At 43.1% G+C, this 27531-nt stretch overlaps 1 protein-coding gene across 4 annotated transcripts in view; it reads right to left on the reverse strand.

Annotated features, from left to right (window-relative positions):
• Positions 1 to 26964, reverse strand: part of CREM (cAMP responsive element modulator) — a 29501-nt gene extending 2537 nt beyond the window's left edge. For 2 of the 4 annotated variants that reach the window (XM_015405518.1, XM_015405517.1), the window contains exons 1-2: positions 8911 to 8977; positions 1748 to 1904 (exon numbers count right to left, since the gene is read on the reverse strand). In XM_015405518.1, coding sequence (XP_015261004.1) covers positions 1748 to 1904; positions 8911 to 8935 — 182 coding nt within the window. In that variant the 5' untranslated portion in view covers positions 8936 to 8977. Of the gene's footprint in view, positions 1 to 1747; positions 1905 to 7961; positions 8113 to 8910; positions 8978 to 12734; positions 12924 to 14066; positions 14210 to 14313; positions 14412 to 26844 lie in introns of those variants that run through there. The other 2 variants (XM_015405515.1, XM_015405516.1) reach the window with 2 other exon arrangements.
• Positions 26965 to 27531: the final 567 nt, after the last annotated feature.

The raw sequence follows: 27531 nt of genomic DNA on the forward strand, positions 1-27531 counted from the left end.
GGTCCTCATGGATTGGTACTCTGAAGGTCCCCTGATGGAAACATGAAGCTGCCTTATACTGAATCAGACCATCGGTCCATCCAGGTCAGTACTTATCTATGCAGTCTCTTTGAGGCCTCGGGCTGAGATCTTCCATATCACCTACCGCCTGATCCTTTTAACTGGGGATGCCAGGGGGACCCAATGTGGGACTCTCTGCATGTAAAGGCAGGTGCTCCACCACTGAGCCACGGTCCCTCCCCATGCCTAATCTTGGCAGGGGGGCATTATGAGTAGCACAGGACTGTTATTGGAAATGGAAACTTTTTTTTAAAAAAAGTGAGGCACTACATGAAGTAGCTTGGATGTTCTCCGCTATTTATTTATTTAGATAGAAAAAAAGGTGTGGAGAGAAACTGGTGCCTGCTGTTATATATGGCAGCGGACATTAGAATTTAATCTGAAGAGAGAAGATGATATGGATTGGATTGAGAGAGATGGACACCTCTGACAAGCAAATTAAAATGACAAGGCATGAGAAAAAGCAATACCACAAAGGCAATGAGCAACACCAAGGTTAGCAGCAATTGGCGGAACTTCTCCTTGCAAAGCACTTGCTAGCGGCATCTATCAGCCTAAGCAGCAGGCATGCAGGGACCACAGAGAGCACACAGGAAGTATCAAAATAAAGGTTAGTATATTCTGCACAACAGCCAGCACCAACCAGAAAGCAGAAGACAAAGCTCAAGTCACACAAAGGCCCATTCACAAATCTAGCCTAAAAAGCATAGTCGACAGCAAAATGTACTAATTTATTTCATACGGTCCGCTGTTGGAAAATTAACAAAGCCAACATGTGAAAAACTGAAACAAAAGGCTTTTGCCTTCCTTTACAGAAACAGAAGCTTCATTAAAGGCATCAGACACAAATAAAATTTCCATCTAAAACACCAGCGATAACAAGATAATATATAATTTCATGGGCATGTTGTATGGCTCTATTATATATGTACCTTTATGTGGAGCATAACATTCCATAAAGGTGCAGATGTTTCAGAAAGAACAATCACTTTATAATGCTCTCAAATAACAATTTCTAGGAGGAAAGCCCTGCATAATGCATAAGAACTCCTATTGCCAATGGCCAATTTGCTAACTCTCTTCAGGAAACAGAAAATAACGCTGACAATACTACAGTTATCTTGGATGATCTTTCATGATCTGCAGAACGGCATATGTCTCCATGGTCTTTGGGAGACCTAAGCTTTCTTTACAGTCACCAGGATGGCAACCTTGCCTTTTGTACCTTTATCACCAAGTACTAGCTAAAGAAAAGGCAGAAAAAGAAAAACCAGAATGGAAAAGGCAATAGTTGTCACAAGTTGGCAGCATTCTGACACACCAGCAACTAGTCATGCCTGTTTTCAAATCAGCTGCCATTCTAAGTGCTCTGGGATGAGCTTTGGGGCCACAGTTGCTCTAAAGACCAGAGAGACAAAGGAATGCAGCATGACATTAATTAACGATACTTTAATTATAACGGTTGGGGTGATAATTAGCGACCAACCATCAGTGGTACAGAAGGAGCTGTGCCCTCCCCTCAGCAGCCACAAGAAAAGGCGTGGGGGCTTATCGACAAGGACCCAGTTTCACTGTTTCCCTCTGCAAAAGTCCTTGTCAGCAACAGCAATGATTTCTCCACAATCTTTTCCTGCCATCTGATCCCAAAAGTAAACACCAACCCTTCCTTTTGTTAAAACAACAGTACCTATTTTTCATAAGCCGTAGCTCTCTTTTACGTGTTGCTTCTTCTGCTAGCTGCTGTGGGCTGTGCAACGTTCCTGGGGATGCTGCCATGACAACTCCCTGAGGTAAGGCAGTGGTCGGAGTTCGGATCTGGTACGTTGGCATGTCACCAGTGGCAGCTGTGGTTTGAAAAAGGAGACACAGTGAGTACAAGAAAGGACACAACTCATAGCCAAACCCAAGAACTACCGGTCCATTGTGGGAAATCGGGGGTGGAGCTTGTGTGTGTGTGGGGTAACTGTGCCCCCCACAGTTCCCCCTTTGGAGGCCACAGATAGGGAAGTTTTCTCTCACCCAAGTCTTCCTCCTCCTCCTTTCAGATTGCTCTTGCTGTTCCCTCCCATTCTCAGGCAGAGAAACATGGGAGGGCAGTGAGCCATGGTCATCCTCCTCAACCAGCTCCTACGAGAGTCCTGGGCCTTGTGAGAATGGCATGTCTATGGGAACTGGCTCAGTGATGTTTGGCCTTGCCTCGGCCTGTCCACTGGTTGCTGTGGAACCCTGCACAGGCCCCTGGTGCAGCTTTGGGCCATGCCCCCCCCCTGCAGCCACATTGGAAGCTTGAGCCTCACTGGATGACATCACCCAATAAGGTATGGCCCGCCATGAGCTATGACGCAGGGACAGTGGCAGGCAGGCAGGCAGCCTAAGTGCAGTAATGTCCCACTCTCTCATGCTATTTTTCAGATGCCAGCAACATGTGACACATGTCCTAGGTGGGGCAAGTAGACTTCTCAAGTCCAGCGTGGAGTCCCCTTTTAGGAATCCTGACCCCCTGGGAATTCTCTTCTCAGTACACAGGATTTACTCTGCACTAAGGGAGGAGACAATGAGGAAGAGATTACTAAGAACTAGAGCGATCCTCCTAGTTGAGAAATCATAGTTGATTAGTCATGATTTTGCACGACTAAGCAATTAAACTGCATATATTTGCATATGAATACTACAATAGTTCTAATGGAGCCTATCACTCACTTTTTAAAGTCCATATATAAAAATGAATTTTAAAAGTCTACTGCTCAATTAATTGGAGGTACTCTTTTCACTGGTTAATCTAGTAGGTATCTAAAAAGATGGCCTAGCTAAAAACTAAAGGGAAACAATCCCTTCGTCAATATCTTCCAACTAGTGTAGATAAGTAAAGGTCTAACACTCCTCCCTGTGCTTCTGTTCTCAATTAATTGGAGGTACTCTTTAATCAACTGAGGTTTTTCACTGGATAATCTAGTAGGTATCTAAAAAGACGGCCTTGCTAAAAATTAAAGGGAAACAATCCCTTCGTCAATATTTTCCAACTAGTGTAGATAAGGTCTAACACTCCTCCCTGTGCTTCTGTAGACTCCATTCTCTTTAGCATCACCAAGATTTGGCATAGCTACCAATTCCATTTATCAAACAGCAATCTTTTTAAGCTTCAGAGACAACCAACCACATCTATCATGACAAAAACCTAAAATTCTCTCTACATGAGTCAGCAAAGCTCTGTACAGACACGTAGTAAAGCAGGGGCACTAATGGCCATCTGGGGCGCATTTGCTCCAGCTCTGTCTGGCTCCACAGAGATACCTGATGTCTAACTCTAGATAACCATCTGAAGTCTAGATAACCAACAACTTGCTCGGAATGATGTGGGCATCTCTGATGGATGCTAAGTTCTTCATATGGTGCTGTTCCCCCTCGTCTGGAAAGGAAGGAACACTCCCCTGTGCACCCAGCCACTCACTATCTGACAAAACTGAACAGCACCAACATTCTGCCACTGAAGATGCTGTTCACCTGGCCTCTATTTTCTAGTATCTATTTTTGGTATCTTGTTAAGACTGATGTAAAAGAAGAATTTTCTAGTGTTTCTTGCCGAAAGGGTTTTCCGAAAGCTGAAAACTAGCCAGAAGAGTCAGTCCTCTGGGTCACATCAAGGGTCCATCCAGCTAAGCACCCTGTTTCCAAACAAAGCCCAGCCAGGTGCTTCCAGGAAACGCAGGAGTGGCATGAGGGTGACGGCCCTCCCCTGTTGTTTGCCAGAACACAAGATTGATTTAACCAGAGCTAAAGGTGGAGCCAGTTTGCGGAATGCCCATTCAGTTCCTGGCATTTCCAGGAACTCGACTGTCCCAGCTAGAAGTGTGAAATTAACTGGTTCAGAAACGTTAAACTTTTCCAAGAACGCCTCTGAATTTAGAAGTTTTTACTGAGACAATTAAATGAGACTCCTGGAAAGATGTTTCTCAGTTTAACTGGGTTTTTTTTTTGGGGGGGGGGGTTTGTTTTTAAAAACCAATTTTATTAGGATATATTAATAAGTCAAACATACGTCACTTTACCAACTGTCATATATCCTTTTCTCCTAATTACCCACCCCTCTTCTGACATCCCACAGTGCTCCAACCTCCAGCCCACATCTTATATTCCCCTCTTTTCCCCCTTGTTCGTTAATCGAATTCTACAGGTAACATATCTTTTAACTATTGTTCTTATACATTTAAGCTTATTCTAAATATCATTCTTTTTTTAATAGTTATCGAAGCAAGATAAATTGTTTTTTACATCCCAATATTTCTCTAAGTATTCTTTAAAGTCTTTCCAATCAGTTTAACTGTTTTGTTTTGTTTTAAAGACGACTGGGTCAACGGTGGCTTTGTATATTTCTTGCTCATGATGACAGACAACTTAATCAAAAGAACTTGCTGAGCATTGTTGTCAGAGTTCATCACTTCACAGGGCCAACTGAAGCACATTACCTGGCTGTCTCAGTTGTCCCCGGTGGCAGATGTGGAGTGGGGTGGACTGCCTCCCGTGGCCTCTGCTGACCCTGCCCACGTTCCACCTGGGAGTCTCCTTACTCCTTACTCTTCCCACCCCCCCAGCCAGCCCTCCCGTAACAGCCTACCTGGCTCCCTAAAATCTCAAAGCGATTCCTCTTTTAAGAGTTTGGCCAACATTTCAATTGCCCCGGAAACTCTGCCCATGATTGCAGTTGCAAGGGTAACATAAATAATGGCTGAACTCTCACAGAAGGAAGGATTTCAACAGGAAAGGCCTGCAGGGCATAAGTAGTCTGCATTCTGTTTTGGAAGAGGGGGTGGGAGACCAAGGAGGCACAGCAGGGGTGGCGGCAGGGGGGAGGCAGAGGCAGTCAGGCGACGGGCTGTGTCGGGCAGCAAAATGTCTTCTTGAGCCAGCACTGTCATTGTTTCCAGTGAGCTCACGAATAGGTAACTGGAAAGCTGACTTGCATACTCTAAACCAGGAGGATACAAAGTAGTGCCGGAGAGACATGAAAAAATCATTAGTTGCTTTTCTCAGTAATAAATCAATTGGATTAATGCTGACCAAACTTTAAGTGGTGGTGGCGGTGGAGGAGTGGGGGGAGGGGGGGAAGAGATTGGATTTATACCCCGCCCTTCACTCAGAGTCTCAGAGCAGTTTACAATTTCCCTTCCCCTCCCCACAATAGACACCCTGTGATGAGGTAGGTGGGGCTGAAAGAACTCTCCTGAGAACTGCCCTTGAGAGAACAGCTCTGAGAGAACTTGTGACTGACCCAAGGTCACACCAGCAGCTGCATGTGGAGGAGTGGGGATTCAAACTTGGTTCTCCCAGATTAGAGCCTGCGCTCTTAACCACTACACCAAACTGGCTCTCTGTCTCCATCCCTCTGTCTCTATCTCTGACTGCCCAACAGTTTAATCCTAAACAGAGTTACTTCCTTCTAAGTTCATTGATGGCAGCAGGCTTAGAAAGGTGCAATTCTGTACAGGGCTGCACTGTGACTGTCCTTTCATGAGGATGGAAAGCTGGGACTGCAAGTCAGAAACCCTAAAAAAACCTACACTATAAGAATGTGCCATAACTTCAGGCAAACATTCCCTGTTAAGTCATTACAAGAGAGTCTACTGAGAAGATTGCATAGAAACTTTTCCGGTGCTGGCACAGATCTTTGTCTCAGCCCCCCATATGGGGATATAATATATATTCCTTCAAGCCCGCTACATTGCAGTTGGTGATGACTGTTCTTAACAGACTCTTTAGCAGTCATTGGTAATGCAAATTCAGTTTAGCAGAAGTAATGTGTCTCCACAACAGTAAGGAACTGCTGAGATTTTACCAGATGCACAGAACTTAACAGAGGGTTGGTGCTGGTTGAGATAAACAGTAACAAAAAGCATTCAAGAGTCTGTCCACGTTACTTGTGAAGTTGTGAGGCTGTATGGCAACACTGTGGGACAGATCTTCACAGCCTGTGACCCACCAATCATAGTGGCCTGCCAATTCTGTTTTTCCAGTTCCAGCCCCAGAGCAAAATTAGCTTTTATCAGCCCTAATAGGCCACCCTATATAGCGGGCGAGGTGTGTTTAGATCAGTAGGTCACAAGTTGTGCAAGCCTGTTCTGCAAAGGTACTAAAAGTCAATCCCCTGCAATTGTTAAAGATTAAATCTAGACTATTCACTTTTCCCATGGAGAGCCCTAGGATTACAAAGTGCCACAAAGGGCTAGAATGTTTTGTTTATTAAAATGGAAAAATCACTAGATGTTCTCCTGGGCACCCATGCCCAAAGAATGCTGTAAGGATGGTGGATTGCTGAACGGCAGGATTTCTTGAGCCAAACCTCCCCACTGCTAAACATACTAAGCAGCCAAATGCAAGTGAATATCAAAGGGGTCTTTTCTTGCTCCCTTTAACCACATGTGACCAGTGTTCCCGCTAAGCTGAGTTAGTGTGAGCGAGCTCACAGTTCTTTAGCCTCCGGCTCATGCATTTTTGTCTTCACTCAGGAAGGATGGCTCCAGAGCAAAGTAATTTAGGCAGGAGCCAAGTCGCCCATTCAAAACTTTAATGCCAGTTGCTCACAAAGTAGAATTTTGGCTCATGGGACTCCACAGCTTAGAGGGAACATTGCATGTGACAGCCAGGTAGATCATTCTGTTAATTGTGCTAGCTGCTGAAATGCTTCCAAAAAAACACTGCCAGACACCATGCATAAGGTTGGATACCTTTGCCAATGCTAACAACAAACGAACAAATACAGCAGTTCAAGACAAGGTAGTATTCTGCCTGTTATTCACTTCTAGCTAAGCCTTGGGGAGGAAGGCCAACAATGGGGAGGGGGTTGTTGCCTCTGTGCCAGGCTTGGGAGCTACTTGGGAGTGTCTGACTGTCCACTGTGGGAAACAGGATGCTGGACAAAAGGGATCTTTGATATGATCCAGTAAGGCTGTTTTTAAAGCTCTAAACATTTCATTTCTTTTGCTTTTAATTCTCTCTGTGATGCTGCTCACTGCTGGGAATCGACTATAAAGTGTACCATCCCCCTCAACTAGAGTTGCCAGCTTCCAGGTTGGTCCTGGAGATCTCCCAGGAGTACCACTCATTCCAGACTACAAAGATCAGTTCCCCTGGAGAAAATGGCTGCTTTGGGGGGTAGACTCTAAGGCAATATACCCTGCTGAGATCCCTAGGCTCCACCCCCAAAATCTCCAGGTATTTCCCAACCTGAAGTTGGCAACCCTACCATCAATGTAAAACATACTTGGGAAGCATTTGTATCAAATGCAAAAAAGGGGGAAATGTTGGTCTATTATAGAGGAAGGCATACAAGTCTGGTCAATTTCTAGTCTTTGCGCAGGGTTACATCAGATTGCAAATTGGTGGGTCTGGAAGTTCTGCACCATGATATTTTTCTGCCTACGCCTCCAGCCCAACATATTACAACGTTTCTGCACAGCATTTGTCAATAAAGTCTTGAACTGATTACAGATCCTCTTAATAAAAGTGCTTGAGCAGCAAGCCAAGAAGGCAGAGGGTGGACTAAAGTAAGCAAATGGAATTCCAGAAACCCCTTGCATTACACAACCTTAGTTAAGTTTGCTTTTAGATTAAGCAGATTCTGCAGCAAATCAGGTGAGGGGGATGAAATGGGTATAGATTGTATGACGAATCTAAACCATAATGGATAAAATTATAACAGGTAAAAAACAACCCAAATAAATATATCCCACCCTACAAAAAGTGAAACTTCCATAAGGAATTATCAATCTCAGCACAGGGTGCTTAGAAATCAAAAATTCTACCAGAATGAAGAACCAGACATGACACTACAAGACAGGAAGAGCAGCTTCATCATCCCCACCCCCCCACACATACACGTGCACTATCAGAAAGATTATAAACTTTACTTGAGTCTGCTAGACAGCTCCTAGCTCCCATGTTCCCATGAGGTAGTGCTCTTTAGGTATATAGCTTCAGAGGAGAGACTGACATTTGGATCAAAACAAACAAATTACGCAAACCAGAGCCTCTTCTCCAGAAAGACAGCACAGGCTACTGAAGAACACTATACACAGTGCCAGCAGCACTAGCTAGAACAGAAAGGAACTGACTAAATCACAGCATGACTCGTGGCTGACGTCAATGTGTATTTTGTTTGTGGAGTTTAACTTTTCCAGCGCTGTTAACTGAAACACGATTCCAGGAAATCTAAGTGACGTCAGCCCCTTTGAACTCAATTAGCAGCGGAGCAGACCATTTTCAAGTACCAGAGGAAACAGAGGAATAGGGGGAAAAAATCACACCAGAGTTAGAACGTTCACCGTACCATGCACTGCTCCGTTTTATTTCTGTCCTTTAGATCTGTAGGCAACAAATGTTATTACTCTGGGATTGATTACACAGCTCCACAGAGCCTGTCTCACAACTCCCTCCAACTGCTCAGAGCCAAAGAAGAAATGTTTGAGATATTTCCAGCCTAAGAAAAGAGAAAGCCCCACCACCACCAAGAAGAAGACAGGTTGGTTGTTTCATTTCTAAAGAAAAAGGATGTTTCAGTGCTTGACTGAGGATAGGAAAAGCAGAAAAATGAAACTAGTCAATTTCCCTTAAAATGCTGCAACAGCTAGGGAAATAAGAAAACACAGGACATTTAAAATAAAATTAAAGTCTATTTGGCAAGTAAATGCTGTATATCTCAACAATGCTGGATGTTTTAGCAAAAGACACAGTGTGATCCTGCACATAGTTTGACTGGTTAAACCTCATTGAAGTTAATGAGATTCAAGCAAACTAACTGCCAGGGCAGGACTGCAGCCTGAATTTCCTCTTTTAAAAGCAGCTTACAAAATCACCTACCGGTTTCATCTCTTGTGACAGCCATGGCCAGCTTCTGCTCAGAGACTTCTCTGCCACCAGCTGAACATGAAATGGTCCAAACAAGCAGGCATGTGCAGGATTACAAGCTCCTGCACTGACATCATAATGACCTCACTAGCCTACCCCGTCATTAATGTGCTTTCTCACTGGAACAGCTTGTTGAAACGGCAGCCCAGGGAAAACCACAACCAACAAACAATTGATTCACTTTTTTTATACATATACCCTTGCCTCGCTGTCTCAAACAGCACAAAAGCACACACACAAAACCCAGGGAACTGGCTGCAAATCAGACATGGCTGTTTGTAAGCAAGGGCTAAAGCTAGTTCAAAACTGCCTTTGGAAACATAAATGGAATCCCACGTCCATGAAAAGTCAGGAGGGGAGAGGCACGACAGAACTGTTTTGTATTAGGTTATGTGTCCTTTTCCACGGTGTTGTAGCATGTTATACATTCAGGTTACTCAGACTACTCAAGCATGCTTTAGTTTTCCCAGCAGGAGAGTTTCCCCCATCAATGACCCCTTGATATAAGGAAGCGTGATACCAAGTGGTAAAAACTGCATGCCTCTAGGCAGTATTAGAGTCATTCACCATAACTTCTCATTATTTCCCCTCCATTTAGTCTCTTGTCTATACAGAAAGGATTGTTTCTTGTATTATCTCATGCTACTGTCTACCCTACAACTAGGGTTGCCAACCTCCAGATGGTAGCTGGAGATTTCCCACTATTATAACTGATCTCCAGGCGACAGAAATCAGTTCATCTGCAGAAAATGACTGCTCTGGAAGATAGACTCTATGCCCTTATACCCCACTGAAGTCCCTCCCCTACCCAAACCCCACCCACCTCAGGCTCCACCCCTCAAATATCCAGGTATTCCTCAACTTGGAGCTGGCAACCCTACCTACAGGCCCATAGATACATCATGATTCTCTCCCCACCATCCCCAGTCGCACTGCTGAGAGTACTTTTGCAGGAATGAACAGTTGTAAAATTGTGCAAATTGAGCATTGTTATTAAAAGAAGGCAATTTATTCAGTTCCTTTATGGAATTAACTTGGCCCTTTCCTCCCCACAACTGTCATAGGGAGACCAATGAAGAACAAAGCCACTGTATCCACCAACCACTCAAACACCAATTCTGATAATCCCAATTTCCTCCACCACCATTACAGGCACTGAACGACACACTTCTGCTAGAACTACTAGAGCAGGTAGTCCAACCCACTGGATGGTTGACCAACAGTAATTGAGTGTTGGATGATGCAGGAGGATTGAGCTAGTATTTTAACGCTGTTTCTCCTGAGGTCTTTGAACCAAACAGTACAGATAGCTTTCAGACAGAGTGCAACTACCTCCCTGTGGGCAAATATTGGATATAGCAGCTTGGACCCAAACCCGCATGACTGGTGCAGAGTTCTCTGCTGATCTCTCCTTCCCACTGTAGCTCTCACTCAAAGAGTCGCTGGGGGACATCAGGGTGACCCTTGAGACCTGGGACATGGCATGGAAGCAAGGAAATCAGTGGAAACTCTACTCCCCATGCATGAACTCTTGCTCTCTGCTCATGCACATGGCAAGTGCATGCAAGAGAGAACTGCCACTGATTTCCCTCTACCCACTACAGCCCTTGGAAATGATACCTTAATCTTTAAAAGCAGCTTTTCAGGAAGAGCAGGGGGCTTGAAAAGGAAATGAGGCTCTCCAGTGCTCAGCTCACTCACCTTTGCCAGTGAGGTCTCACAGAGCAGGACCTCAGAAAAAGACTTTCTGCTGACAAGTAACAAACTCCACTCCATTTGCCTTGGTCTGGATCCAAGTCTAGGGCATGTTCAAAAGCAGCAAAACCTTTGCTCCTTAGTCAATGGAAGGGAATATGGGGTAGGCCATGTTTTTCTTCTCAGAGTACTAAACACCAGGCCATGAGACGTGAACTATCAATGGCCACCATGCATCTAGCTTCCTCACTCCTCTGCAGTGCTTAGTAGAACATGCCACCTCCTTAGCAGAACAAACTGTGTGTTCTGAAGTCATAAGACACTGTGCTTTCCCAGCCCCTTCAACCAACAATGTGTAGCTGTGGGGGGATGGGGACACACAGAACATTGTGGTATACAAGGTAAACGATACTAGATGTTATGGATGAAGAAGGAGAATGGGGTTGCCATTTTCAGTGGAAGAAACATGTTTACTGCCACATCTTGTTTACTCCTCAGATGAGGACCACACAAGGTGTTCTTCACTAAAGAAGACTACAAATGCAAAGGACTTTACTGTTCAAATTAATGTGGGAATTCTCTCTATTGCCATTTTTAGAGGCCAATTTTACTGAACATACCTGTTTGCTCAAATTCCTTGCACAAAACAAGCTGTCACCTCTCACAATCATTTTAATGTGTTGGGGTTTTTTTGGCTTGCTTCTTTGTTTGTACACATGCCAACCAAATGAGATCCTAATATTTCAGACCGAATTTATCAGTGCCTAGAGTGGAGTTACTGAAACATTCACAACTGCCACTACCAAAAAAACCCGACTGTCTAAAATAATAGAAATCCATTCACTTTCCTTGTGATATCAACAACAAGATTCCCTGGACAATTAGCATCATCACTTCTTCCAGAAAAGAAACACTGACCAAGTGGTCGACGTCTCATTAGCTAGCCTTCTTAAGCCCATGTCATGTAACACCAAAACAATGTACAACCAATATACAGTGGAGCAGTGGGACAGGGACCAATCCCACCCTCATGAATTGGATTCAACATAAAACTGATGGCTACATGACTAAAATCACAGCCTAAACTCATAATCCTTGCCTCATTTGCCTGAGGAGTCATAATCCCGGCCCTTGCCAGAGTTTTGTAGGGGAGGATCATGGGATAACAGGCATGCAAAGGATGAACCAGTTATCACCTACATGTTAGGTCAAATGTGCATATGTTTATATTTATTTAGAACAATTCTACGCCCACCTCTCCAGAAAATCTACTTGAAGTGACTCTTTAGCATTACTTAGCACATTTTACAAATATTGCCTCCAGCTTTCTTTGCATGTGCCTCCAACAGTTATATATCCATACTTTCTACCATCTTACTTCCTAAGTAAACTATGGACTACTACACACATTAAATCTTAAATTTACAAAATTTACAAAATGTATTTCTAAAAAGCATTAACATGATACACAAGTGTCAGGTGACGCATATTTCAGAGGAGCACATTAGAAAGCTGGGATTGGATACAGTTCCTTATTGGTCATACATTTAGGGGCAAACCTAAGTTTGTTCTCATGCAATGCGTGAAAAAGCTAAAAGCTCCAATTGTTATGTGAACTTTCACATCTTTAGTTACAAAAGCCATTTCAAATAGTTGGTTGAAGCAAGAAAAGTATACATTAGTGTTTTCAATAATTATTGTTCCATTGAACACTACTAACTGTTACATACCTAAAAAATTCTTACAGGCATTTACATAGATCATATCAATCTTTGATAAAGACAAGCCTATTATTTTAAAAACTTTTCTCTAATCCTTTGCTTTGTTATGTTTTTTGCCAACCAAACCACTGTTATAAGTCAGAAACAACAGAGAGCCACATGCGTCTTATACTTCGTAGACTAATATAGCCACCAAATTAGAAACCCTTCTCTGCCAGCTGGCAATGCGATGCTAAGCAGAGTTGCACTGTTAAATCTACTAAGATCAATGAGCTCAGAAGAGTGTAACTACCTTTAGGACAGCCCTGTGAATTACCGACATCACTAGGAAAACAATACTTGAAGGGGGGGAAAAGTTACCTTGGACAACAACTTGACTCCCAGGTACAAAGAACTGTTGCGTGCCATCTGATGTTTGAGCTGCATATTGTACAATGGTAGCACCAGGCTGAGGAGCTCCTGAGTTTGTCATGGTTAATGTCTGCAACCCCTGAACACCATCAGATGATGGATTAGAGATCTGGATTGTTCCACCCTGGGCTATAGCAACTGAACAAAAGCAAAAGGAATGTCAGATCACAGACACAAGAGTATGAAACAGGTTCCAAGGCAGTTAGCCACGGTGTATGTTCAGATAAGTAGCCGTGTTAGTCTGTGGCAGCAGAACAAAATCTGAGACCGGTTGCATTTTAGAGACCAACACATTTTTCCAGGGTATAAGCCTATGTGAGTCAACGCTCACTTTGTCAGGTACCCTGGAAAATTGTGTTGGTCTTTAAGGTGCTACTGGACTAGAACTTGTTCCAGAGCACATTTGCATGCCTTGAGAATGCTATCTAGGTGCCACCATAAAGCATTAATTCAATGCTCCTGGGATGTCCTGAGACACCACCTCCCAATCTACTGCCCTCTACAAGAGCAAATCATTCTGCGGTCTCTCTGGATTAGAGGGGGTTTACAGATCCAATGACACCTGATATGGAGACATGCTCAAATTACCTGCCCTCAGAGTAGGTCACCTGTTGCATGTCTATCAATCTCTGTCCTGTGTGTGCCTCCTTCCAGGTTTCTAGGAGGTGAAAGTAATGCATGGCTCCAATGCTAACTCAGAAAAACAGAGTGCCTCAAATGTCAGAAGACTGGTCTACCACCACTTTTCCAGGAACTGGGCTACACTTCTGTGATTCAGGCATGGCTTAGCTTAACACAGCACTGCTCTGAGGAAATAAATATTTCCCTGGAAAAGTGGTAGGAGCCACCAGAGCAGTGTTAGCCAAACCTATGAGAGAAGAGCCAAACTGGATCCCCTTGTTACAGTAGTTAACCTGGGAACTTTCCAAGAAGCAAGCATCCTGAGATTTTGTACGGAGATGTTTTTAAAATGACCACAGCTTAAAAGTTCCCTCATGTTTCTTCATCATGAAGGCAAAGGAGCTTCTTTCTTGTTATCAGCTGTAGCCTTGGAAGCATGAATAATGTTTGTGTTTTAAGACAGAACAGGATAGGATAGACAGGAGTGAGTCACTGTGGGCCTGTTTATCTGCCAAATTCAGTCCCAGTGAAGTGAATGCAAGCTTTAATGCAGAACTTTCCATCCTCTTTTTGCCTTCTCCCCAACAGTTCCAAGTTTCAAAATCGCATTAAAGGTAGAACAAACAAAAAGAAGTCTATCTGATAAGATGGCATACATACTGTACTGTCCAGTGCTAGTCTGGTAAAGGCTGGTTGGCACTGCCATGGTGGGAATGCCAGTGGGTGCTCCGTCCTCCTCTGGCTTTCCTTCTTCAATCTTAGTGACACCAGGTGCATCAGAAGAAAGATCATTCAGAATTTTTCTAATGCAAAGATGGACAGGCATGTGTTCAGGACTCCTAAAGAGTGGTTGATTTTTAATCAGAAAGCAAAGACTGACCTGGTTAAAAAAAAAAGCAGAGCTTACCGGTATGAAGGCCTCCTTGAAAGTATTTCCCCGCGCTTCTGAGGATCGATTACAGCCTCCGATTCTGTCGATTCATCTGCATTTGTAGCAGACGCTACCTACAATATGAACAGAGCCGAGAAAGTTCATGCACAAGTTATGCCTACAGTACAAATGGGGTGCAGCTCTAGAGGTTCTTCTATCAGAACTCTGCGCAATTGCTGCCCAAGTCCAAGTATGGAATCCTGGCTTCTAATATTAGTGACCTCCCTTGCAGCACTGTCAGAAAGTAGTCTACAATTTTAAAAGTGTAGTCCTATGTAAATGATAAAGTGTGGCAATAACTTCTAATGATATATTCAGGATGTTGATAATCCCAGTTTTCACTCAGACACCAAATCATGGCTGCGGGTCAACATGCACAGCAACTTCCCCATTGTTTCCACTCTGCATGTACCCGGGGTATCTGTTTTCTTTCACAAATAAATGTATTTAGTGCTGCTTGCTGGATGCTCACTACAGAGAATGCAGGAAGTCCCAGGTGCACTGTCTAGTATCTCTAATTAAAGGATCTCAGGTTGCAGGTGAGCGAGACAGACCAGTGGTCTGACTCAGTATAAGTCAGTTTCACATAGATACAGGAAATGGATATAGGAAAAATAATTTACTTCCAACATTGTTGTTGTCTTTCTAACCAACTTGGCCTGCAGACCAGGATATAATCAGAAACATTAAAATCAGTTTTAAAATATATACAGACATTTATATTCTGCCACTGGCAAAAGACAATGATACAGGGGAGCAAACCTATTTCCCTAGGAAGAGAATTCCATAGTTTTGGTGCCACAACAGAGAAGGCCCTTTTTTCGGGGGGGGGGGGGGCAGGATAACTAGCCATGTCATCTCAGAAGATCAGAGCACCCAAAACAGGGCCCTTGAAGAAAATGGCAGAGATCAGGCAGGTTCATATGGGAGTAAGCAGTTCTTAAGGTATCCTGGTTTCAAGACATATAGGGCTTTAAAAGTCAATACCAGCACCTTGAATTGGGCTCAGAAACAGTATAGGTAAACAAGATCAGAGTGATATGATCCCTACGACCCACTCCAGTTAGCATTCCAGCCACAACATTTTCTACCAGTTGTAGTTCTCAAGCACTCATCAGGGGAAGCCCCACACACAGGGTATGGCAGTAGTCTAATCCAGATGTTACCAAGGCATGCACTGCACTGGCAAGATCTTTTCTGCTCAGGAAAGGTTGCAGCTGGCTTACTGGGTGAAACTGATGAAGCCTGCGCCTTGTCACCATCACCACTTTATTCTCCAACAAGATCCCAAGGTTGGGCAGCACCCCCAAGCTATGAGCCTCCTCCTTCATGGGGAGTGCAACCCTAACCAGAACAGAAGACACCCTAAATTCTTGATTGGATTCTTCCATCTATTAGTAGCACCTCCATTTTGTCAGGATTAAGTTTCGGTTTATTAGCCCTCATCTATACCAAAACTGCCTCCATGCAGTGGTTCACAGTTTCCACAGCCTCCCTGGGCTCCATTAGGAGTGTGAGACAGAGCTGACTAGGGAAAAGCTTTGCAGATGGAAGTGGACTTCTGGAGCAAGGTTATAAAAGTGCCAATGGAACACAATTCAAAATCAGAAAAGGAAAGTGTTCTGCATGTAGGGGAAAAAGGAAAAGAAAAAGCCAGTCGAGATCATAGTGTGCATGAAAAGGAAATGGAAAGAAGGGCCATCTAGCTTCTATTAGTTCTCCCTGCAAAACCAAAGGAAATGTAGTGTGTGCATGAGTGTAAGGTGAATCCAGATACATATTACAGACACATTAGGCACGGTGAGAATAAGGGCTGTTCTTAACAACCCTGTGAGGTAAGTTAGGCTAAGAGAGGGTGACTGGCCCAAGGTCACCCAGTGAGCATCCATGGCATCAGTGATTATTTGAACCCGGGTCCTCCAGATACTAGTCTGACACGCTTAACCAGTGTTCCCTCTAAGCTGAGTTAGTGTGTGCTAGCTCACAGTTCTTTAGCCTCCAGCTCACACATTTTTGTCTTAGCTCAGGAAGGACGGCTCCAGAGCAAAACTAATTTATGCAGCAGCCAAAATCGCTTGCTCACAACTTTAATGCCAGTAGCACACAAAGTAGAATTTTTGCTCACAAGACTCCACAGCTTAGAGGGAGCATTGCTCTCAACCACTACACCACACCATACACACACACACACACTTATTTCATCAAGGAAGAATATATGAAATCAGAACTGGAAAAACTCCTATTCTGGAAACCAAACAGTATTCTCTAGTACAGTATTTGAAATAAACCCATCGGGAGGCATTCTGGAATGTTTGCGGCTTGGCAGCAACTGGAGCACTGTATAAAGCAGGGGTCCCCAAAGCGGTGCCTGCCAAGTGTATTTAGAAGGTGGGCGGGGCCAGGTGGGGCTTTCGCCCAGCAAGGCTTCTGACTGGCCACTGGAGACTTAATTGGCTGTGCAAATTTTTAAAAACACTGCTCGGTCAGCAGCTGCCAACATAGGTGCCACAACAGCACAAGGGTCTTTACTGTGTAATTGCAGGTAAGTTGTGGCAGCCATTTTGAGGCAACCAACTTTGTGTCTGCGCTCACCATGCTGTGTCAGAATTCTAAAGGTGTCCACAGGTTCAAAAATATTGGGGATCCCTGGTATAAAGGATGCTGGGAAACAATGTGTGTGACAGCCAAGGTTCTCTAATAAAATGTTTACAGTGTCAAATATACTCAGTTACATTTCTGAAAGTGAAAAGTTCACAGTCTGGAGGACTATGGACTCCATTCTTAAAAGAAATATGAGATACTTAAAATTCAGTATATGCTTTATATGCCTGTGCCAGGTAGTTTTCACAGCATGGCAAACTGGCCATGCAGACTTCCACGCCTGCCTAATATATGAATTACTTTGTGCTATGAAATCACCTAGAAGAAGAAAAAAGTGGAACACATGGGAAAAGGACAGCCCAAAAAAGCTATATTTATACTATTTATGTGCCTACACAATGTGCCTTGACACAATCAAAGAAGTAAACACAAGATATTAATATATTCCTCCTACTGCCAACAAGCAAAATATTAGTCTGGCAACAACCAACCCTTGACATTTAAGTACAAGAGATTCTTTTGTCCACAGCTGGGACAATGATGAGAAGCCCAAGATGCCGTGAAGGTTAAGCAAAGCCTGGAGTAAGATATGGAAGAGATGACTAACCTGAACAGATTGCAACTGTGGTGACTGAATGACTGAAGGCTGGGTGGCTTGAATCACTCCCTGCACATGGACTGTTTGACCAGAAGGCAACTGCACTACAGTTACTGAGGGAGATCCTCTTCCAGTTGTTGATCCAGCTACCGATACCTGGTAGTGGAGAGATCACAATGAAGTAAGCTAACATAAGCATTTGGAAGTCAATATAAATGACTGGACCAGGAAATTTGGTGTTTTCTAATAGAATAAAAGATCATAGCTTACACTGTGAATTGATTTGGGCATTTCACTGTAACTGTGCTTCCCTGTTAATAACAGAACATCCGTCATTGACACATGCTTTTTACAACACTTTTCAAACAAAACTGAAAAGGCCTCCTTTTTTTTGGGTTAAGAATGCCCCCAAACATCTCAGTATCTCACAAAGATGTCTACGTCTTCCCAAGTTAAAAAATGCAGGTGTTTTCTAAAAATATGTTGGTAAGGAACACGTTTCACAAAAGAAATGAGTAACAATTCATACCGGTTTGTTCAAGCTCCCAGTTCTATATTACATTCCTGTTCTATGAGATTACTGAGGTCTTGAGAATTGTCAGATCTTGCTTTATCTAGTATGGTTTGAAATCAACTGAACAACAGTTCCAACATGACAGGAATAAAATAGTGACAACTTATTAGCTCACACCTGAGATCACAGTAACATGTGATTTACAGAAATACATTCCCACATCAGCACCCTTAACGCAAATGAATATTCAGTCACAGATAGTGTAATAGGAAGAAGTCCCTAACTTTGACCCTAGAGATACTCATTGTTCTTTTTATTCAGAGATGGCTTGCCTACTTCAACGATAGTGGTACAGCACACTCATTCATATGAGATTACTGAGGTCTTGAGAATTGTCAGATCTTGCTTTATCTAGTATGGTTTGAAATCAACTGAACAACAGTTCCAACATGACAGGAATAAAATAGTGACAACTTATTAGCTCACACCTGAGATCACAGTAACATGTGATTTACAGAAATACATTCCCACATCAGCACCCTTAACGCAAATGAATATTCAGTCACAGATAGTGTAATAGGAAGAAGTCCCTAACTTTGACCCTAGAGATACTCATTGTTCTTTTTATTCAGAGATAAAACTTCAACGATAGTGGTACAGCACACTCATTCATACATATTAATTGTCCGTGATAATCTTTCACTCCTTCCCCTTTGCGCCCCATTCCAGAAATAACTGTGCCTTAGCCTGCAGTCCTAAGAATGATTTCCTGGGAACAAGCCCCATTGAAGAAAATGGGACTTACTTCTGAGTATCTTTAGGATTTCTCCCTTACACTTCTCATTTAATAGACAGAGGGACAGAAGCTTCAGAACTAGCAACTTGCCTGAGGCCAGCCAGAAACTTCAGAGTTCAATTACAATGTAAACCTGTCCTGGCAGAGTGAAAGCCAGTGGCCAAGGCAACACTAGAAAAAATGAGGGTTTTTTTTGGGGAGGGGGGAGCACAGGATGGGAGAGACCATTACTAGGTGAGCAAGGATTTTTCTATTAAACTTTACAGAAACAAGGCAAACCATGTTATTAATGTTATTCCTTTCTTCATCTGACAATGACCATTATCAAATACTAAGTTATCAAACACTTCTAGTTTTTCTACAATATAATCATCATGTATGGTCCAACCTCGTTTGGAGGCAACAGCATTCTCTTACTGGTCTTTCCAAATAAGGCCCGCTTCTGTTGGAGGGTGTGTCTAGTCGAATTGCTGAGTACTTGCTCTCCTCTGTCACATTTGACCTCCTAAAAGCCCTTGAAATGGTTCACGTCTTCCTTAACATTGTGTATATATATATATTTACCTCTTTATTCAAGGGCACAGAGCTGGGCTCCTCTTATGACTATTACTGGATTAGGCCTAATAGCATGACAGGCTAGTTTCCTCTTTAGATACCAGGGGAAGTCAGTACCAGCTCAAACCTCCAGAGGTACAACACTGGGGGGAGGGAAGACCTCTGCACTGCCCCCCTTGCAAGAGGATGGACTCTGCCCAGCCTTGTTCTGGGCCTGGCAGAGGCAGCTACAAGGCCTGTCTGGCCCCATTCCAGCTGCAGTGGCTTCTGCTTCTTTCTGGGATGGAGGCTAAGAATGAGTGAATTAAGCTTATTCAGCCTCCAGCAAGCTTTCTGAAATGCTGATCAATGGTATAGGAGCTTAACATACTGTGATTGAATGCTGGCTGGGGTACCCAAAGAGGTAATGGTAGGGGTGGCAGCTCCAGATTGTGAAACGTCCGGAGATTTGGGGGGTGGAGCCTGAGGAGGGCAGGTTAGGGGAGGGACTTCAATGCATTATAATGCCATAGAGTCCACCTTCCAAAGTGAACATTTTTTTCCCAGGTGTCACCTGGAAATCAGTTGTCATCTCAAGAGCTCTCCAGCCACCACCTGGAAGTTGTCAACCCTAGTGGGTAATACTGAGGAGAGGGGGAGACTCACTATCCTTAAGAGCCACCTTTGACTGGTTATATAGAGTTGCCAACTCTGGGTTTCGAAATTCCTAGGGAAGGCAGAGAGCTCAATAGGTTTGTAATTCCAGAGTCTGCCCACCAAAGCTGCTATTTTATCCAGGGGAACCAATCTCCATACTACAGATCACCTGTAATTCTGGTAGAACTCCAGGCACCACCTGGAGGTTGGCAAGCCTATGTGACATGCTCAGTTGGACCAGCTGTAACAATGATTAATGCAATATGTTGTGTCACCTACATTAAGAGGAGCACGGTGAAACAAGGCCACACCAATGTGGCCAATAGAAGGAAGACTATATCTAGAAGTCAGGACATACACAAAGAGCAAGTTCACATCGCCCTTCTCTTCTAATATAAATTAGAAGGCCCTTCTCTTCTAATATAAATCCATACTTACAGCTACTTAGGACTAAAAATCCTCTATGATAATATTTTAGCACCCGAAAGGAATCTCCACCAGGCCCTGGGGGTTTTTTTGCCACTGTCCGTTGCTCTTGTAGGAAAGAAGAATACTCTTTATTTATCTTTACACTGTTTAAACTAAAAACAAAGACTTAGAGGGATGGGTTTGTTTTCTCACCTTTTAAAACTGCTATATTGTAACACCGCACTATTTCTTAGTCCCTAAATCACCAGAGCATTCCCACATTCGTGGATGTTTGCTAGATTACTCATGGACTGATTGCAGCAGTTCTGGCAAGGCTGACGTCAGTGAGGAGGGGAATCGGCTACGAGGCTGGCACTTTGAATGCTTGTGCAGACTCTCAGTTACTAGAAGCAGACAATCTGCAGAACAATTCAGCCACCTGGGAAGCCAAGTTTTATAGCTCTGCACAGAGTAATGCCAGAAATGGTCAGACGCACAGGGGCAGCCTGGGTCAGGACCAGTTTGTTTCAGATAAATGGGTATTCTGTCTCTCTGGCAGGATATGTTCAGGATTCCAGTCTGGTTGGTGCTTAACATTCAAAGCTGTTTTATTCAACAGACAAAGAATGCATTTAGAAATACGTCAGACCCAGCTCCTAAGGTGTTTGTTTTAAGACCAGGAAGCAGACAAAACCCAAAGGTTGCATGGCATACTCTCAAAGAATAACAGTAGCAGCAATATTTATAAAACACTTTTGAGGACCCAGAGAAACTAATGAAGTTTCAGAGGGTAACCATGTTGGTTTGCAGTCGAACAGCTGGATAAGAGTACAATAGCACCTTCCAGACCAACAGGGTATTCGGGGTATAAGCTTTCAAGAGTCAAAACTCCCTTGATCGGATATGAGTCAGAATGGAGATCCCGTAGTTCTTCTATCCCAGTAAGAAGGTGGGTGGGGTGTTGCAAAGAAGGAACGCAGGATGCAGAGGTACAACGCACATTGTAATCAGCTTGAGCAGAGGAGAAATGCTTTGGGGGCAGAAAATTAGCATCTATAGTGAGATAAGAATCCTCTGTCCTCACATTCAGCCCTGGGAGGTCCATTGGTCTGAACCTGTGAATAAACTCAAGTTCAGCAATCTCATGTTATTGTCTCACCTTGAAGCTTCTCTGCTTGAGGACTGTCAGTCTTAGGTCAGCAACAGAATGACCTGGAAGATTACCATGTTCTCCCACTGTTTTTTTGAGTGTTGTGGTTTTTACTGTCAGATTTATGTCCATTTATTCTTTTGTGTAGGGACTGACCTGTTTGTCTGATGTAGGGCATGGAAAGGCACTGCAGACATTTGATGGCATATATATAACAGTGGACACTGAACAAGTGAATGAACCTGAGATGGCATGGCTGATGGCTTAGGTCCAGTGATTGTGTTGTCAGAGTGAATATGGGGACAAAGATGACACCTTGATTTGTTGGAGGCTTTGGTTCCAGAGTCCATGTTCATGTCTGGAAGGGCACTGTTGTGGGTGAGAAGTTGCTGAAGGTTAGGAAGCTGTCTGTGGGCAAGAAAAGGTTTGCCTCCTAATGCCTGTGAGACAGGAGTATCATTGTCCAGCACAGATTGTAGATCGTTAATGATAATAATAATGTTTTTTTCCCCTGCCTTTATAGCCAATTGGGAACACCGTCTGAGAGTGGTTTGCCTAGTGCTACTTAGTCGGTTCTTATCCAGTATTACTAGCTCCCAAGATTTCTCAAAAACAGAGATAAGTACCCAAGTGTTTCATACCTCCAGAGTTTTGGTGAATACCAAAGAATGAATGCTTGTGGAGGAGAAGATTGCATCTTTAATTTCATTGTACTATGTACAATGACAATAAAGTATTTATTATTATTATTATTATTGTTATTATTATTATTATTATTAAAAACCCTTCTGGAAAAAACTGAAGGAAAAAAATGTGTTGCCACCAAGTTTCCCTTTTACTGTGTCTCTCCCCCGCCCCCTTGATGAGGTACCAGCCTCTTTCTGCAAGTCACTTGAGGCCAAGAAACAGAGTTTCTGCCCCACTACCACAACAAATACAGTAAAGCCCACAGAAAGGATAGGAGTGTGCCTAATTTCATCACACCTGACTGAAGAAAACAGTTGTATCAGCTAATAGTTGAGCCTTGCCCACTACTAGGTAATTAGCCATTAATCACAGCCTCAAAGAAGCCTGCTGCATTAGATTTCTTCCAAAGAAAGAATTGTACACCACCTGTATTTCCCACAAATAAGACCAATTATTCCTACTATAACGTAATGTGGACTGTTCGAACTGCCTTCATTGTGGACTGTTTGAATTGCCACAGCAATAAGGTAACCAAGACTGCCTCCAGACATACCTCTCCTGCCTGGAAATATACCTTCTTTGGACAATCAGGTAGCACACTTGAGTGGCCACCTTATCCCTGCCCCTTCTGCTAACTCTGGAAAGAAAATAACCTTCTGTTTTTGAATCAAGCCTCTTGTCCTATAACTGGAACCAGAATCTGTCACACACTGCATATTTCTCTTGGTTTCCCTGCTGCTGCATTAGCTGACATGTCTCTGCCACTTTGGTGCAGTGGTTAAGTGTGTGGACTCTAATCTGGGAGAACTGGGTTTGATTCCCCACTCCTCCACCTGCAACTGCTGGATGACCTTGGGCAAGCCATAGTTCTGTCAGAGCTGTTCTCTCCAGCACAGTTCTCTCAGAGCTCTCTCAGCCCCACCTACCTCACAGGGTGTCTGTTGTAGGGAGGGGAAAGGAGTTTGTAAACCACTCTGAGACTCCAAGTGAAGGGCAGGGTATAAATCCAATCTCTTCTTCTTCTCTTAGACTGCAAAGAGGGTTGATTCCCCATTATTCCCCTTTGGACTATCATCCTCAGAGTCCTCCCCCTCTTTCTCTCTCACCCCACAGCCGCCACACTACCTATTTACATTATTGGCTACCAAGACACTGGGATATCAGTATGCTGGTACATGACTGTACAAATGAATGCCAAATGGTGAACCACTCAACTCAATTTTTCTATTTCTGTTTTTTTTTTTTTTAAGAAAATGAATAGATTCTAGCAATGAAGGCTCCAGTGGAATAAATCTTTCCTAATGCTAAGAACGGCAAACAGACCTGCAGACTTTCACCTGCCTAGGTAATGACTGAATTGTGGATTTCATGGTTTCTGATTTTCAACCAGCCAGTTAAACAGACAACTCATAAACCATCACATTATGTATAATCGTCAGATAGAATTATGGCCATCAGAAGGGATTATAAATAGTTTGCATAACAGTTGATTATTTGACACTGCAGAATTAGCTAGTTTCTAAGCAACTCAAAAGTGAAGCAAAAGTGGGTTTTGCACCTTACAAACTCTCTCTGTCGGTTTTTTGCAGGGCAGCACAGTCAACTCTTCACTAAGAGTCTGACATAGGCAGTACGATACTATAGCCTTGTCACTTTCTGTGTCAATTTTGTGCTGCATCACAAGAGATCTGAATAGAATAATGTTAATTTCTCTGAATTATTCATATATGCCTCCCACACACTCCAAGAAGCTCAGGGCTACGTACATTCGATTATCTCATTTTGTTCTCCAAGCAACTGTGATGTAAAGTTAGGCTACACAACATGAGTGGCTCAAGCTCACAGCTAAATGAAATTCTGAACCCAGGTTTGTGTGATACAAGTCCCATACCCCTTTTTCCATTACACATTACTGGCCTACTGCATTTAAGTTTGCAGGCCAGCACTAAGCTAGAGTCGTATAGTGGTTACAACATTGATATGTTTAACTTCATTTATAACACATTTTTCTCCCCAATGGGGACCCAAAGTAGCTTATAACATCCTTCCCTTCTCCATTTCATCTTCACAACCAACCTGTGAGGTAAATTAGTCTGAGAGACAGACAGACTAGCCCAAGGTCACCCAGCAAGCCTCCATGGCAGAGTGAGGATTTGAAGATACCACAAAATGGAAACAAACCCAACCTGAAAATCAAGTTAGATACTCAAAAGGTTGAGTATCAAAAATATGAAAAAATAATATAAATATTTAGTTGCTGTAGATTTTCCAAGTTGTGTGGCCGTGGTCTTGGCATTGTAGAACCTGACTTTTTGCCAGTAACTGTGACTGGCATCCTCAGAGGTATAACACAGAAAGATGGAGTACTCTCTGTGTCAAGGTGAGAAGAAAATGGTAGGCAGGTAATTTATATCTACTCCAGAAGGTGGAGTAGGGCTGAGTCATTGTCTTGTGGGAGTTCCCCAGGCTATGAACATGCTAATGGAGGCGCTTTCCTGAGAAGGTTCTTTTGTATATGGATTGTTTCCTGAGGAGGTTTCCTGTTTCCTGAGGAGGTTCTTTTGTATGTGGATAGTCTGTTGAAATTCTAATCTTATCTGTAGTGCTATTGTCAGATGTAGGGCCTTCTGTGTTTTTCAGGACAGGAAACCATGCCCTATTTATTTTTAAACGCTCTTCTTTCCTGTTGAAACTGTGTTTATGTTTATGAATTTCAATGGCTTCCCTGTGTAATCTGACATGGTAACTGGAAGTGTTGTCCAGCTTTTCAATGTCTTGGAACAAAATACTGTGTCCTGTTTGAGTTAGGCTATGTTCAGCCACTGCTGATTTTTCAGGTTGGCCAAGTCTGCAGTGTCTTTCATGTTCTTTTATTCTTGTCTGAATGCTACGCTGTGTGGTCCCGATGTAAACTTGTCCACAACTGCATGGTATGCAGTACACTCCTGCAGAAGCGAGGTGGTCTCTTCTGTCTTTTGCCAATCATAGCATCTGTTGTATTTTTCTGGTGGGTCTGAATACTGTTTGTAGGCTGTCTGTTTTTTCATAAGTTTTCCCATCTGATCAGTGATTCTTTTGATATATGGCAAAAACACTTTTCCTGTGGAAGGCTGTTTTTTCTCAGTTGTTTGTTTTACCTTTGGTTTAATCGCTCTTCTGATTTCATTCTTGGAGTAGCCATTTGCTTGAAGTGCATGATCTAGATGATTTAGTTCGTCATTGAGAAAGTGCAGTTCATATATCCGTCTTGCACGGTCTACTAATGTTTTGATTATGCCTCTTTTGTGCCAAGGGTGGTGATTGGTGTTTTTGTGTAAATAACGGTCAGTGTGAGTTGGTTTTCTGTAGACCATGTGACCTAATTGAAGGTTAGTTTTCCGGATGACCATGATATCTAGAAATGGGAGTTTACCCTTGACTTCTTTTCCCATGGTGAATTGTATGTTGGGGTGGATGTTGTTGAGGTGGTCTAAAAACTCCATCAATTCTACTTCTCCATGGCTCCAAATGATAAAGGTATCATCTGCGTACCGGAGCCAGACTGTCGGTTTGTGGGGTGCAGATTCTCCATTAGCATGTTCATAGCCTGGGGAACTCCTACAAGATAATGACTCAGCCCCACCCCACCTTCTGGAGTAGATATAAATTACCTGCCTACCATTTTCTCCTCACCTTGACACAGAGAGTGCTCCATCTTTCTGTGTTATACCTCTGAGGATGCTGTCACAGTTACTGGTGAAACATCAGGTTCTACAATGCGAAAACCACAGCCACACAACTCGGAAAATCTACAGCAACTAATGAACTCCAGCCATGAAAGCCTTCGACAAAATATAAATATTTATTGCAGAGTGCACCAGATAAAGATTAAAAACAACATAAATACATGAAAAATAAAAATGTCATATACAGCAACCTATTACAATTGCACGTACAGTGATGACAAGATGTCAACAATGTTTTCACATAAAAATATACAATCACTAAGCCAGACGTGTTTTGGCCCTAAGGGTCTAAACTGTGTTGCACACACATAAGTAAAATATCTTTGCAGGGCCAGGCAGGTTATAAATAACTCACTACAGGAAGCCCTGACCCAGATAGCTCAGGCAAGCCCGATTTCATCAGATCTCGGAAGCTAAGCAGGGCTGACTCTGGCAAGACTTCCAAGGAATACCAGGGCTCGGGATGCAGAGGCAGACTATCAAGCCACCTCTCTGAAAAACATCCAAGTCCGCAGTAGGGATCACCAGAAGTTGCCATGACTTCCAGGCATGCAAGCACATAACCACATAAATGCGCACACGCACACAAAAATACCCACAAACACCCCCCCAAAAAAAATTAACTACAGGGTGAGGCTCCAAATAAAGACTGTAAAACAGGCCTTTAAATAATGAGCCAACACTCATCCAGGATAATATCTTTGAGCCAATATTCTGTCCTTCACCATAGCGTGAAAATGTGAATCAGGACTGAGAGTGTAGAGACCGATTAAATTGTTTAATTTACCGACAGTACCTCACTGTTAGTTTAAAAATAAATATTGCATTTAAAGTTACCTGAGCTAGAGCAGAAATCTGACTTTGGCCAGACAGAGACTGTATATTAGCAGAATCACTCTCTGCCACAGAATCTGCTGCACTGCCATCTTGTTGCGAGTCCCCTGCTTCCATGGTCATTTGCCTGAAATTAAGACAAGGGAGAAAAACGCATAGACAGCACATGAACCGATTCACATCTTTTAAGACAACCTTAATGTTCTGTCTTGTATCAACGATTCTGCTACATAAAGTACACAAGCCACCTACACCCGTAAGAATATCCTTCCCCTGCTTTACACTCTACAGAAAATGGTTCCAGAGGAGATCTGGGAAATTACAGGTCAGTCAGTCTGACATCGATACTGGGTAAATTAGTGGAAACTGTTATTAAGGAAAGAATTAGTAAGCACATTGATGAACAAAAACTATTGAGGCAGACTCAGCATGGGTTCTGTAAGGGACGATTATGTCTCACTAACCTGTTAGTGTTCTTTGAGGGGGTGAACAAACATGTGGACAAGGGGGACCCAATAGATATTGTTTACCTTGACTTCCAGAAAGCTTTTGATAAAATTCCTCATCAAAGGCTCCTAAGTAAGCTCAAAAATCCCGGGATAATAGGGCAAGTCCTTTTGTGGATCAAAAAATGGCTAATTAATAGGAAACAGAGTGTGAGTATAAATGGGAAATTTTCTCAGTGGAGGG

This window comes from Gekko japonicus, unplaced genomic scaffold (genome assembly GCF_001447785.1).
Source record: "Gekko japonicus isolate JY-2015 unplaced genomic scaffold, Gekko_japonicus_V1.1 scaffold2507, whole genome shotgun sequence".
Lineage (NCBI taxonomy): Eukaryota > Metazoa > Chordata > Lepidosauria > Squamata > Gekkonidae > Gekko > Gekko japonicus.